At 48.9% G+C, this 15,319-nt stretch overlaps 1 protein-coding gene across 2 annotated transcripts in view; it reads left to right on the forward strand.

Annotated features, from left to right (window-relative positions):
- Positions 1–1,628: 1,628 nt before the first annotated feature.
- Positions 1,629–15,319, forward strand: part of ECPAS (Ecm29 proteasome adaptor and scaffold) — a 97,507-nt gene continuing 83,816 nt past the window's right edge. Inside the window, exon 1 of one of the 2 annotated variants that reach the window (XM_053656098.1) lies at positions 1,629–1,918. In XM_053656098.1, the coding sequence (XP_053512073.1) occupies positions 1,897–1,918 (22 nt within the window). In that variant the 5' untranslated portion in view covers positions 1,629–1,896. Of the gene's footprint in view, positions 1,919–2,148; positions 2,520–15,319 lie in introns of those variants that run through there. The other variant, XM_053656099.1, reaches the window with a different exon arrangement.

Genomic DNA, 15,319 nt, shown 5'->3' on the forward strand with positions numbered 1-15,319 from the left:
GGATATAATATACAGCATGGTGACTATAGTTAATAATACTTTATTGTAGATTTGAAAGTTGCTAAGAGAGTAGACATTAAAAGTTCTCATCAAAACAACTTGTAATCATGTGTGGTCATGAAAGTTCAATTTATTGTAACTATCTCATGATACATACATATATATTACATACCTAAGACTCATACAGTGTTACATATCAACTATTATTTCTTTTTTAAAAGATTTTATTTATCTATTTTTGGACAGAGGGGAAGGGAGGGAAAAAGAGAAGGAGAGGGAGAGAAACATCAATGTGTGGTTGCCTCTCATTTGCCCCACCAGGGGGGACCGAGCCTGCAACCCAGGCACCTGCTTTGAATGGGAATCGCACTTGTGACCCCCTGGTTCGCAGGTCGGCACTCAGTCCACTGAGCCACACCAGCCAGGCCTCTTTTTAAAACTTCAAAAAAAATTAATCGATGAGAGAGAAACATGGATGTGGTTCCAATTATTTTTGCATCCATTGGTGGGCGGGGAGGTAGAGGACAATCTTTTTATTCTCCAGTATTGTATTGTTTGCAAATAGTTCATTGTACACTTTCTTTGTGACTATATCAAACAAAAGAATCAAAATGTCCTCAAAGAAAAGGATTGGTTGGTTCACTGGATATACCTATGAAGTCATGAGCAACAACAAAAAAGTGTAGTGGTGTAAAGCTTTTGAATTAACGTGGAAGAATGTTTAGGGGGGAAACATTGCCGCAGGACTCCCCGCCCCATCGCAGGTGTGTTTGGCGCTGGGCTGGCGTGCAGGACGCAAGGGCCATGAGGGTACCCACTCAACCGTACCTGTTTACGTAGATTCTCTGGGTCAACGGTACCTGTTTACGTAGATTCTCTGGGGAGTGAGACTGCAGGGGAGAGGACTTTCACTTTTAATTTTATGATTTTCCGAATCACTTGATTTTCTTTTTTTTACAGAGACCATGTATACTTTCTGTAATAAAAGCAATAAAAGAAATAGTGCCTTTGATGTTGTGTACTTTTTTGGGGGGGTCAACATTACACACGGAATGACAGTTTTCTGGACATTAACTAGGGCTTTAGAGATGCCTACTTTTAGGAATAAATGCAATTTTAGAATCCATTTAGAATCTTGATTTCTTCCTCATAAAAATGTGTCTGATCTTTTACCTAATTTGTTAGGACAGTACCATCACTTAAAGCAATTATGCAAGCCCTTAATCTGAATTCCATTTTGCAAGCTTTTTTTTTTTTTTGAAGTACATGGCCTTATGAAAAAACCGAAGGTAGGATAAAGTTAAAAATAGGTATATTCAAAGCACATCACTCGGGCTGCCACAGGAACGTATTATAATAAGCACATTTAAAAACTAGCTCATGTACGTATATATACTTGAATTTGAACTTTAAACAATCTATGTCCACTTAACTCTCGGGAGTGCTTAGTGACTTTCCTTCACTCCGAGTTCTCGTTCCTAAGAGCGCCAGAAACCCACACTTTCCTCCACGTGAGAAAAGGAGCCGCGGGAGCGCGGTCCCGGCGGCTCGCGGCGCCCGGACTCGCCCGCCCGGACTGAGTCAGCGCCCGGCCGAGAAGTTCGGCGGGAGGCGCAGGGCGGGGCTTCCTCCCGCCGACCGCGAACGCGGCTCCACTTTTCCGAGGCCACGTCTCTTCCTTCGGACAGGCGCGCTTCTCCGGGTCGGGACCAGCAAGCAGCGTGACAGCCACAGACCGTTCCGAGCGGAGCCTCGGCCGCGCCTCGCGGGTCTCCCCCGGTCCGGGCGCTCGGGCCCAGCTCGGCGGAGCCCCGGGCGGCCCGCGGCGCGCGTCCCGGCGGAGACCAGCCCCCCGAACGCCTCGCTGCCCGGCGCTCCCCGCGCGGCGTCCGCGGCATGGAGACGGGCTCGGACTCAGGTCAGACGCCCGCGCGGCCGCCGCGCGCCGGGAAGGCCAGGCCGGGTGGCCCGTGCAGGCCGCCGCGCGCCGGGTCCGCGCGGGGGAGCGCTCGCGGGCCGGCTCCGGCGCGCGGGGCGGGCGGCGGCAGGTGGGCAGGACGATCCGCGAGCGAGCGAGGGCGGGCGGGCGCGCGGCGGGCCCTGCGGGGGGCCGCTGGGAGGATGGCTCAGCTCTTTCTAAATATAAAACCGGCGTGAGCTGGGCGAGCGCGGCGCGGAGCCGCAGAGCCGCCGCGCGGGCCGGGCGCACCGGGGCTCGGCCAACAGACGGCGGCCGCTCGCAGCGGCGCGAGGCTGCGGGAGCGCCCGAGTCGCGACCGCGCGGGGGACGCGAGAGCGGCGCGTGCGGCGAAGCGGACGCGGGCGGCGGCGGCGGCGGGCGGGCCTTGAGGGCGCAGCGCGGCCGCGCGGCGCGACCCGAGACGGCGGCGGGCCCCCGCCGCACCGCGAGCCGCGAGCCCCCCGGCGCCGGCGGCCCGCGCCCGCCCTCCGCGGCCCCTCCCTCCCGCCGCGGCGCAACATGGCTGCGGCCGCCGCCTCCGCCTCCCAGGACGAGCTGAGTAAGTGCCTCCGCGAGCCTGCGGCCGCGGGCCGGGGACGGCGCCGCGCGGGGCCGCGGGGCCGAGGCCGGGAGGGCCGGGGCGCGCTGCCGCCGGCGGGGCGCGGGGCCGGGTGGGCGGGCGGCGGCCCCGCGGGCCCGGGGCCGGGGCGTTCGGGCCTGGCGGGCGGGCGGGGCGCCGGACGCCGCCGCCGGCGTTTGTAGGCCTCAGGTTTGCACCGTCACGTTGCGAAATTGAAACCGGAGCCCCAGGCGGAGCCACCTCGGTCCGCGGTCCGCCCCGGCTCTGGGGTGGGGGCGGCCCAGCCCCCTGCCCGCGGCGTCCGGGCCGGCGGGCCGGCCGGAGCCCCGGGGTGGTGTCGGGTCAGCCCGCCCCGTCCGACCCCGCTTGAGCCCCCCGGTCCCAACTGTGGGGCGACTCGGAGAAACAGAGCTTTCACGGGGAGGGAGAAGGTGCCTTTCTGTGACACCCAGACACGGGCGGCAAGGCCGGGAGCGGGAGGTGGCGGTCACTCAGGTGGAGCAGGAAGGACGCGAGGGCAGCGGCGCTGGCCGCGGGGGAGGCCGCGCAGTGACAGCGCTGTCAGAGAGCAGAGCCCGTGCACACTCGCCCTCAAACGTCGCAGTTTCCCGGGGGACGGCGACCCACGTTCGGGGAGAGCGGTGGCCACCCTGAATCCCAGGCCGCCACGCCCGCCGCCCGGGTTCGCCGCGATGCTTTGTGGGAAGTGTAGTCCCAGGGCGTCTCGGGCCCTCGCTGGGGTCCTACACGTTGAATTTCCCTCGGAGGGGTACGATCGTTTCTGATGGCGTTTGGGGCGGTTCGATGAAAGGCCTTCAGTTGAGTTTTTGGTGCCGTTTCCTGAGTGCGGCCCTTCAGTTTAGGGCGAGAACAAGAGAGGTGTTCTTTGGGGGTGCAGGTCGGTTTTACCTGGGATGGGGCACAGGGGAGGCGTCCCAAGCTCTGTGAGGTTCTGTGGTCCCAGCCCCGTCTGGGTTTTCCATACGTAAGTAGCTATAAACATAAGTTGTCTCTGGCGCTTGGCAGTGTAGAGGTACTTTAGGTGCACGGTCTTACTTCTGCACCACCTTGAGGGGCAGGTAGGTAGGAATTATCCTCTCGTTAAAGAGGAAGCAGGTTTAGAGAGACGAGGCGCCTCGCCCTCTAACACAGAACTGGTGTGGCAGGAGCAGTGCGTGCTCCTTGTGAAGCAGGAATAAACGGGGTGCGACCCTGGGCGGGATGGGAAGACCAGGGCTCCAGGGCTGAAAACCGCCCAGTCAGTTCCCAGGCTGAGCAGCCCCGCCGGGCCCTCCAGGGAGATGGGTTCCCCGACTCATTTCTTCCATTTTGTGGTGGTGGTGAAATACACCTATTGTGACGTTCCCCATCAAAGCCATTTTACAGAATCCAGTTCGGTAGGGTTGAGTCCATTCGTGTGGTGCAGCCGTCACCACCCTCCGTCTCCGAACTCTCGTTATCCTGCGAAACTGTAATTTGGTGACCGTGTCCGCGGAGGCCAGCTCCCTGACCACTGTCGCCTCCGTCCCCTGGCAGCCTCTGCTCCACTTTCAGTCCCTGTGATTTCGGCTGCCTGAGCGACTCCTGAAAGTGGAGTCGTGCAGGACTTTGTGCGACGGGCTTATTTCACTTAGTATCATGCCCTTGAGGTTCACCCATGTTGTAGCATGTGACAGGGTTTCCCTCCCTTTTAAGGTCGGATGATATTCCATTACATGTGTATATCACATTTTCTTACCTATTTCATCTGTCAGCGGAAACTTGGGTTGCTTGTGTGTTTTAGCTGCTGTGAGCGCAGGTGTACAAACATCTCTTTGATATCCTGCTTTGAATTCCTCTGGGGCAGTTCCCAGAAGTGGGGTTGCTGGACCATGTGGCCATTTCTGTTTTCCCGTTTTTGGGGAGCCACTGTGCTGTTCTCCACGCAGCCACACCATTTTCTGTTCCCGCCGTCAGTGCGCACGCGGGTTTCGGTGCCTCACCAACGCCCGTTGCTTTCTGTATGTTTGATAGTGGCCACCCCAGTGCGTGGCCTGACGTGCTCAGGTTTTCTGCTGCGTCGTATCTGAGCTCCTGTCGTTCCGCCGAACACGTCGAAATCTGAACCGCCAGTCGGAATGGGAAGCAAAACCAGAGGAAGAATTGGGTGTCACCTAAAATTCTGCATGTTTGTAAGACCTGGCTGACATATTTGTGCAGTAGGTACCTGTTAAGGTGCTGGTAGTACTTCTGGATAAGGAGTTTTTAGGCTTCAGCAGGTACTGGAAAAGTTAGGAGCAAATAGTTCTGATCCTTTGTTTTCCAGGGTTTTGTTTGGTCGAATCATTAATCATGGCCCTCGGATACCTGTTGACTAGATTTTTGTATTTCCTCAGGAAAGATTAAACATTTGGCAGGCAGGCGGTGCCTTAGAGTAATTTAACTTGAAGTCACACACGTACATAAAAATGGTTCATCTGAAACTGCCGGAGAAGTTTCAGATGAACCACTTTTAGTTTCAGAGTGGCTATAATAGAAGGATAGATAGATGGCTGGCAAAAAGGTGCATTTTAAAATTCTGCCATAAGAAAGGAGCTAAATGTCTGAATATTTACTGGCTGTTATTTTGGACTAGTCAGTGATAATTAAAGCAAACTACTAGATGCCAGCATTGTTTTTTCCCTAATATTTTATTGTGAAAATCTTAAAAAAGACAGAAAAGTTGAAAATGAGCATTTATATACCCATTACTTAGATTCTACATTTCATATGTTACTAGCTTATCTCATATCAGTCCCATCTTTTGATCCGTGTTTTAAAATTTTATTATAATTACTTTTTTATTCAAAGAAGATCATGGTAAGATACACCTAACATAACCATCTTTAGTGTGTTCAGTGACATTATGTACTGGATACATTTTTGATGCATTTCCAAGTAAACTGGAGACATCAGTGCATTTCCCTTTAAATATTTTAGCCTTATTTTAAGTGTCTTGTACATATTCTTTCACTCGCCGAAGTAATCCTAAGAGCTAGGTAAAATTACCCCTGTTTTACGGAGTGGAGAACAGGCTCTTTAGGTCCCCAGGCCCCCACAGCTGGTCACTGACAGAGTCGGATCCCCTGGTCTCAGCCTCCAGTAACCAGTCTCTCCGCAGAGTTACCTCTGGGTGCCACCGTCAGAGTTCATGCTGGTGACAAGATGCTCTGCTGAACTCGCTGCCAAATGTCGCTTTCATTCAACTACACATTCAGCTGCCATTTGACCTTGCTGCGGGGTACGAAAGAAACACCAAAGAATTGTAGTACTGCTGAGGGGAAAGAGGAAGACACATAAATAGATACAAGTAAAGGCCAAAATGTATGACTGCATGATGTAGATAATGCTGAAGTAGTGCCATGTGTAGTTCCAGGTCTGTTGTTTAGAGATGTGTAGCCGGTGACACTGAGTTCCCGTAGATTCAAATAAACATTTTTTTACCTTTATGTTTGAAATGGTATACATGTCATAAGTTTAAATTCAGTCTAACCCTGCTTTCAGATGTATTTGTCACCACACTTTGCAGGAGCTGCTGGAGAGAATTGGCTATGAGGGTTGTCTTATTTTACTTTATTTTTCTGGACTAGCGAGTATCATCGATGCGAGGGTTGGAAAAGGGTAAGCAGGATAATCCAGAGCTGGGATTTGTTAGAATTTGTTTCACAAATGTCATGTAGTTGTCACTTTGAGTCAGGTATTGTGATAGGATGAGAGTCAAGCTGAGGTTAAGTCCTGACTGTGTGTTCTCATCTCCTGGTGAATGTTACCCAATTGCAGCCTTGCAGCACTGTTCCCGGTGAATTTGCTACTGTTACAGTCCCAGTGGTGGGGCTTCCCGCGTGGCACAGAGTTACCTACCACTTGGACTCGGATGCTCTGATTCCTGTCTTTGCTAGTTCTGCTCTGCCACTCTATTTATTCTCTCTGAAAGGGAGAATACACAATTTATAACAAGATCCACATGGCTGCTTCCACACCCAGGTCTTGCTAGCTTCTAGAAGAAATCCCCTGCAGTATATAAAATGTGGCAGTATTCTGCTGTTTATTGAACAGAACATATTGGAGTTTGAGGTAAGATAGCAAAAATAGAGAACATCTAGTTCTGATTGTCAAAGGCAGTTCTGACATGTAGTTTGTGAATTACTTCAGGTTATGGTCTTTAATTTTCTTTCTTTATATAACTGTTTAGAATGAAATGAAATTAAACACAGGGCATGTGAGCTAGTTTTCCTTCTAATATTACCCTCTGCCAGTTCATGGAAAAGTTGACATTGTAGTTGTATTTTAGCAGTGGGTAGAGATTTCTGACGGAGAGGAGGAAGCGTTTGAGACTTTTCACTGGGTCACCTGTTTGTGGTTTCACATTCTGGGCTGTGTAATTACAAGGCATCCTTGGTATCTGATCGTCACTGGGGTAAAGACAGCTCGGAAGGAGCAGCAGCCTGCAATCTCGAAGCACACCGGCCCAGGTCAGCGTGACCATGTGACACAGCCGTGGGAAACTTCAGTTGCAGAAGTTAGACAGATAACGCACACGTCAGGTCCTTTCCGAGAGAGTTTCTGCCCGTGCCAGGAGTCCTGGTGGCTTTAGGGGACGAGGCGTGGGAAGCTGTGGGGGTGAGCGTGGCTCTGTGGGCTCACGGAGACCGTTGCCTTCCTGACAGCCGGGCATGCAAACGAGCTGCTCTCTGGCAAAAGGCTAAATCGAGCCTGTATCATTTACATGTTGGTTACTCAACCAAATAGGGACGTTAAAATGGAAAATAACAATAGTTCAGGTTTTTTTTGTTTTTTTTTTTACTTGTAGTTTTTCACTTCCATCCCATTCCGTTTTGCTGGTGATTTCAATAAACTGTAATAGTTAATAAAGACCAGTGTCTGTGAGAATTGTTGGCACTAGGGCATCTGACCTTGTTTAGAAGATAGATGTTAAAATTGTGGGCATTGCCAGGGTCTGATCCAGGTTGCTCATCTCTGGTTTCAGGCCTGGCCAGACTCTGGTTGATGCTTGTCATGGGTATGGCTTGTTTTCTGCACACATTTATCAATTCAGTCAGCAGACTTCAACATTGACTAATTTTTGGTCCTGTCCTCACAGGGCTTAGAATTCAATGTAGAGACAGATTTATCTGTAAATGTAGGTAAACCAATACAAAGTGTGCTATGAAATGTCTAATATACGTTCTTCGGGAACATCAAAACGTGAGACTAGCATTCTGGCCCAAGGGAACAGAAGCTTGAGCTAACATAGCGGTTGGAGACTATGTTGCGTTTTCAGAGAAAGTTTTGGTAAGTTGGACATACTTTGGAATGGGGTTGCTATGGCTGTGTGAAGTACTGGGGAAGGGGATAAGATTTGGAGTTTGACAGGTGGCCCTTTCTGCCTTTTCTGGTTTGGGATCTCGGGCAAATTACCTTACCTTTGTAAGTCTCAGCGTCTTTATCAAAAACTGGGTGAGTGTCATGTACGTGGACACTACACGCACAAGGCAGCTCCGTGTGGGTTATTATTATTTGTGGTGGTGGGGGCAGTGGGAGATGAAGCTGGGAAGGCAGATGGAGACCAGGAATGCCAGCACAGTCGGCTCGGACTTCGTTCTGTGGACTGGAGAGGACCATCACGGGCTTGCAGGCAGGGGTGTGGCATGATAGGAAACATAGTTTAGGGTCTGAATTGGAACGGTGGGACGAGAAGTTCTAGGATCCGAGTTGGCAAGGAGGCAGTAGAATCTAGAATTTCTACAATAGGCAGGAATTATTGGCCGAGCAGATGAGGGTCATTCAGGAGAAGGAGCAGTTAGGGATGATTCCAAGAAATCGACCTGAGAGAGCTGAGAGGGATGGAGAGTGTAGACTCTAAACAGATGTAGAGAGGTAGAAGTGGAGGAGAGAGAGGACAGGTTTGTGTTCAACAAATCAGTTATTTGTTAAATGAATGGATCGAATTACTGAGGCACCCTCATTGAGTTATCTAGGGAGTCTCTCTTGAAATAGAGGTGAACACCCCTGGCATTGGAGGCAGAGCTGGCTTTGAATCCTGGCTCTGCCACTTTTTATAATGTCTTGAACAAGGGACCTGACTTCTGGGTCTTGGTTTTCTCATCTGTAAAATGGGATAACAACAAAACCCAATCCACAGGGTTGTTATCAGGACGGGGAGAGAGAATGCAGAACTTGGCTCAGCCCGAGGCACGTGGATGGGATGGCAGGTGTGTGAGAACCTCAGTTCTGAAGCCTGGGGGAGAGTGGGGGCGAAGGCGGGGTCATGGCCTTGGACAGATGGTCTGGAGGACAGCTGTCTGGGGCTGCGTGTAGGTAGCAGGTGAGAAGAAGAGGAAGGGGACCAGGCAGGGGTTTCAGGTGGGCCGGGAGGGGGCACTGGTTCCCAGGGTTGTGACTGTTAACCGTTCACATTCTCGGTTAAAGTGTGCACCTACCTGCTAATAATATTCTTGTGAAACTCCTGTTTAATTCAGGTACTGTCTTTTAATTTTAACTGAGGTTTTGTATGTTTAGGATATTTACATATGTACATATATGATGACATGTGTTGGTCTTAAGAGTTGTTTAGTTTTCAGTGAATAGCTCCCAGTGTATCTTTCAAATTATTAGTATGGGCTATACAGTAAATTTTATTTATAAACACTTTTCTTACTCTTTCTCAAGTTTGGTAATCACTGTAATTTTCCCCCTCATTCTGAATTTGCAAAGTGGGGCATCAATTAGGAGATCTCAGTGTAGAAATGAAAAGTGCTTTTTTTAAAAAGGAATGGTAGGTGTGAGTATAAATCTTTTCATTGTTTTTTTTTTCCTGGTGTTCTAAGTAATAGATTCTTTTTACAATAGCATATGTATTATCAACGTACCGTTGGTGATCCAGAGGATTTTTGTCAGGATTGGATAAACTGTTGATTATAGAGGTTAGTAGATTCAGTTCCTTAGGATGTGGGCCCTTTTCCAATATCAGCATTTAAAAATGCATCGGCTGTCAGGAGGCAGTTTCCCCTCTGGATCATGGCCTTTTCTCCTTCCATAGCTGTCCTGAGAGAATCAGGTTAGTTCATGTTCGTTTGTGTAGACCTGAGGCCTCTATTCTGTCACCACATAAACATGTGTTTAAAAAGTTAGCAAGAGAGAGAAAAGGATAAAACTTCAGGGTGTTAGTTAGCGGTGTGCACAAGGAAAAAGAGTATGACTATTAAGTTTATAAGTGGTATTATCTGCCACAACCGCAAAAAATGATTTTGCTTGCTCCAGGAATGCCGTCTTGGAGTTAATTGTTTTGCTTATGCAAAGAGGCATTGAGGGAGATATTCTGGTCGGTGGATAGACCTCGCTCTGCCATGCTGACATGCGCCGTGATGGAAAAGCCACTTGGTTCTGCTTCATTCTGAACGAGAGCATGGTGTCAGTTTCACTCTTGGGTGTTACTGGGTGGTCCTTTGATTGAAACCCTGTAAGTTCAGATCGAATGCAATTCTCAGATGTCATGAGCTCGCTATCCAGTGAGTTCCTGGGATTTTGTAGCTTTAATCCAAAGGTGCATTTTGTTGCTGTCTTCTAATTTAACTAATTTCACTCCCCTTCCCCAGTACATTTTTTTAATCCTCACCAGAGGACATTTCTTTTTAGAAAGAGAGGAATGAAGGAAGAGAAACATCACTGCTAGAGAGAAGCAGCATTGGTTGCCTTCCTTACGCTCCCAGACAGGGGATTGCATGTGCCCTGACTGGGGATTGAACTCACAACCCTTCAGCTATGGGACAGTGATTTAACCAATTAAGCCACACCAGCCAGGGCCATTCTGTTTTTTTTAGTATGTATGTTGCTGATGGTGGTGTTTGATGCCTTAATTCATTTAGGTGGAATTTCGACAGATGGAATGAATGCGGTATTTTATAAACCAAAGTTCAGCTTGGTTTCAGATCAGCCTTTGGTTCAGTACATATTTTCATTCCATTACAGAGGAATGGAAAATTGAGAGGTTGGAGGATTGTTTAGAATTGTTAGAAGAGAAATGAAGACATTGTTTATTCAGTCTTAGATTCTTTCCCTCTTAAAGCTTTTGGGCCTGTGATAGATGTGTTAATGTCATTCTGATGTAGCAAAGGCAAGCAGGTCAAACCACAAAGACTGGGATTTAAATAGTGACTTAAAGGACACTCTGGAGTTTACACATCCAGATGAGCATTGTCCTAAGTAATTATTGCTACTTTGGGTGGATCTTAATTATCATACACTTGACTTTTATGCAGACTGAATTCTTTCACAGTGTGCATTGTCTCCTCCAAGCCGCTTTCATAAGCTAATCTCTCCGCTCATCAGTTTACTAACACTGATATCTAACTGGGTATCTGCCAGCTACGGTCCTGGGGGAAAGGGCTTCCTTGGGAGATGGGGGTGTTTGTGGACCTCAGTGTGTCTGGAGTCTGGCACTTACTCAGTAAATTTGGGGTGCAGGTGTGGGCCGCTGTCTCCTCATTTGGCCCAACCCTGCCACGCTCGCCCTGTGACTTCTTCCCTCCCTCGTGTGAGTGGTAGGGGAAGAGGGGCATCGGGGGTGGGATGTGTGAGCAGGGAGAAGTGGCCATGCTGTGGGCTGTTCTGGTTGGTCGGTAGGGGACTTAAAGTAGCCTGACACATGCAGGTGGCTAGGACTTCCAAAGTGGCAGGAGAAGAAAGACTCCCCTTCCCTGCTCAGAGAGTATGGTCACTGGTGCATCTTGATGCAGGGGCTTCTGCGGCGAGTATCTGCCTGGGCCCCGGGAGTAAGAACGGTGGGCTAGGGCACAGGAAGATGGCCTGCCTGATTGCCATGTTTCTGGATGGAAGGGTTGCCAGCAGGGTCTGTGTGAGCAGGGACCTCTTGCTCAGGACCTCATTGTCTGCAAGCGTTCTTGTTTGTCACCTCCTTGGGCAGCCCTGGCGGGAAGGAGGCAGCTCTCGCCGGATGGATCGTCTCTTTCTGGGAATGGATCCTCTTCCCACCTCTGACTTAATATATGGGGTAGAGCAGAAGCAACGCCTGCTTGAGTGTGGGTGGTAGGGCGATAATATGCATGTGATAATTTATAGTTTTAATTTGAACATTTCACCTAAAACATCGTATGGTGTGTTTGAGTGTGATATTGTTGTGTTACAAAATTACATGCTTATGATTTGGGGATAAAAGGTTTTGTAATACAAAAGGGGCGTATTTGTGCTGGACCCAGTATTTGCGTTTAGTGCTGGACTTCCTGACATTCTCCGCTTTGCGTCCATTTGCAGTTCAGGGGTTCTTTTGAAACGGTGGGGGAGGCAGCAAGCCTCTACTTAAAAACTAAGGAGGAGAGATCACAACGCTAAGCATTACTAATTAGAGAAGTATCCTGCCGACCTCATTTGGATTTTGCCAAGTGTTTATTAGCTGGAGGGGCATTTAGTACATTAAAATGGTATATAGGAATCAATAGGTGATGTGGGCTTTACTACCGGTTAGTACCTAATGAGAATTATAATTCACAGGATTTACCTACCAGAAAAGATTGTGTTACATACAACCTCTAGATGCCGGCTAGAGCTTCCTTATTCTTCATAGTGTCAGCCTCACGCTCCTAGTTGCAGATGTTGTAAAAGTTCAGAGGTATTTATCCTCCCCCATCACATCTAATTTTTGTGAGTTTCCTATAATTTAGTTGACTTATGCTTTTCTCAGCTTCTGGGCTCTTATTTCTGAGAAGGGCGTTTCGGTTCTACCCAGGTCATCTGGGACCTGAATCCTCTGTCTCGCTGGTCAGGAATTCAGTTAACCCTTGGAGGCTTGTGGTGGAGCCTTGGTCCTCTTCCCTTTGCTTCTCTCCTCCTCCCTCTCTCCCGCCTTTCCCTTTCTCCTCTCCTTTTCTCTGCGGCAACTGCCTCACCCCTCCTGATTTAAAGCTCACTTCTGCCACACAATCGGACCTTCTGGAATTTCCTTTTCCTCTTCCTCCTCCTCTTCCTCATCTTTTACTAACAAAACCCTAAGCACTTATCGTAATATCATAAAACAGACAGTCCCCTTTCCAAGAGGTTGTGCTGTCAGTTGTAATAAATTGCCACCAATCCACTTCTTTCCCTCGCTGTAGATATTAGCTGTCTGAGCTTCTAAATGCCCAGACGGAGGGAGGTAAATGGGGGAGTCAGCCTTTCTAATGCAGAAGGAGCAAGATTTCCTGCCTTCAACAGGAATTTGAGCAACTGCTGTCTGCAAGGCATTGAGTGAAGGGCTTGGATACCAAGAGATTTACGTCACAGTTTCTCAGCTTGGGGAGCTCTAGAGATGGATGGAGCAAGCAAGGGAGTTGGCTGCAGTCAGCTTCAGGGCACACCTCAGAGGGTTGTTACAGTCCAGGGAAGGGAGGATTGGGTAGTTGCATAATGTACGCCAAAAGGTAACAGGTGGCAGGAGAGATGTAGAAAGGTGTGTGAGAGTTTGTAGGGCCATGGTGGGTTGTGTAAGTGTGGAGCGTGTTAGAGTGGAGCTGGACTTCAGATAGGGAGGATTTGGATGTGTGGAGATGAAGAGATGGTAGGGAAGCATTCCTGGTTGAGGGGCTGGTTGACAAAGAGAATTGAGCCAGGCCTTGGCTGGTGTGGCTCAGTGGACTGAGCGCCAGGCTGCAAACCAAAGGGTCACTGGTTTGAGTCCCAGTCAGGGCACGTGCCTGGGTTGTGGGCCTGGTCACCAGTGGGGGGCGCACGAGAGGCAACCACACATTGATGTTTCTCTCTATCTTTTCCTCCTTCCCTTCCCCTCTCTGTAAAAATAAAAATAAATAAGAAATTAAAAAACGTTGGGCCGGAGGAACATACGGTATACTTAACGAGCAATCTCAGTTTCGATGTCAGTTGGGGAATGAATGGGATGCACGGTTGTGAAGGTCCCTTGAGGCTAGAGTCTTAGAAAGGACTTCCTCTCTGATCTGATAGTCATCCTAGGCATGTGCTGGCTGCTTAATTTTTAATGTATTTTTCTAGAAGTACATCTTTTTTTTTTTTTTCCCTCTTGGCAAAGATCTTCCGTTTGCACTTGGACCCAGTTGTGAGCTGGCTTAAGCAAAAACCAGGCACTTACTGTGCAGCATCAGGGCGTTGATGGAAACGAGAGGGGCCTGCAAGAGGGGTTTGGAATGAAGGGCTGGCAGTCATCCAGCCCTCCCAGCTTCTCCCTGCGCCTCTGTGCCATTCTCTCTGCAGACTGGCTTCTCCGATTTGTGTTCTCTCCAGAGCAGGCTGACTCCCAGCATGCTCTTCCAGGTGCAGACACACAGTTGCCTCGGGGGTCCCCACTCTGAACCTGAAGAAGGGATGGATTGGGGGAGGGGCCTGTCCCAGCAACATTGGCTGTGCGGCCAGGGTGCTAAGTCATGTTGTCCGGGGTTGTCCCGAAAGGCTGAGGGTCACCTCTCACTGTCTTCGTCTCGCCCCTGCTGTCATTTAGCATGCTAGAAGGAACCTTGGGCTTGGAGTTAGACTGCCTGGAGTTTGCATCCTGGCCCTGCCGCTTCCTCTGCCTTTGTAATCTTCTTGCTCAACATTCTTCATGAATTCTCGGCTCTGCTTCCTTGTCTGTAAGTTGGAGCTAGTGTTATCTACTTTAGGAAAAATAGTACTTTAGAGGGAGGTACTGTGTCTAGTGTGCATTTGGCGGGGAAGGACCTTTCTAGGTTTAACTTACAAGTCCCTGTCTCGTTGGCTTGGTGACCTTTGGCGAGTCCGTCCGACCCGGAGCCCCAGTTTTTCACGCATAAACACAGGCAGTAGCATTTTTGAGGCTCAAAAGGCCATGTGCAACTGCTTGGTGACTATAATGTGTTTACATATGTGTGAACCGAAAGACAGTAAATATCACTAGGGAGAATATTTCCTTGTGAAATTGCTCTATTATAGTCTAGTATGTTGCTGTGGTAACTGACAGATCTTTCCCGAAATACCCCGCAGCTTTAGGTTGTGGACCGACTTACGGTGCAGTAGGTGGTGGTCCAGGTGTGTTCAGCTTTCCCTTCAATCGCGGCTTCCGATTCAGGGCTCTCACTTGGTTTGTAATTTAAAATTTACTTTCATATTCAAACAAACATTCTTTGTAGAAAATTTAAGCAATTTAAAAAAATCTGACACCTGTCATCCTGAAATATAACCATTTTCTTTAGTCCGATCACACAAGTTATTCATGCTCCTGAAGTAACTTAGTGACAGTGTGGAATTAAACAAATGAGCCCCAAAAGAATCCTCAGATCCCACCACGCGGGGATGCTCGCTCTTTGATAGTCCTTCGCCTGTTCTTTTTGACAGTGTATACTTTTCTCGCACACTTTGCAAGGAGTATTCTGATGTTCAAGGTGTCACGAAAACATGACACCTCTAAGGAAACTGATTTATTGCTTTTTTTCTTTACATTTCTTTCCTTAAGTGATGATGTGAGTGAAAAACCAGTATTTGCCTTTTGCAACCCTGTGAGAAAATGGCCTTTCCTCCTTAACTTAGAATTCCAAGTTGTGGTTTTTTTCTTTGGAGACATCTGGAGAGTGAGTGATTTATGGGCACAGTTTTATTCCCCAAGAATAATTACACGTTTTCAGAACCATCGGTGGCTCATGGTGGAGGACACTGAAGTGAAGTCCTTAAGCCGTGGCTGGTGGGCAGAGGGGATGTCTTTCCTTTCACTTTGGAGAGCTAAAGACAGGTGAGTAACATAAATGAGAGACTTACTTAATGGAAAGCGAATACATATATTCATTTTC

This window comes from Artibeus jamaicensis, unplaced genomic scaffold, assembly GCF_021234435.1.
Source record: "Artibeus jamaicensis isolate MK-2021 breed Jamaican fruit bat unplaced genomic scaffold, CSHL_Jam_final scaffold_1964, whole genome shotgun sequence".
Classification (NCBI taxonomy): Eukaryota; Metazoa; Chordata; class Mammalia; order Chiroptera; family Phyllostomidae; genus Artibeus; species Artibeus jamaicensis.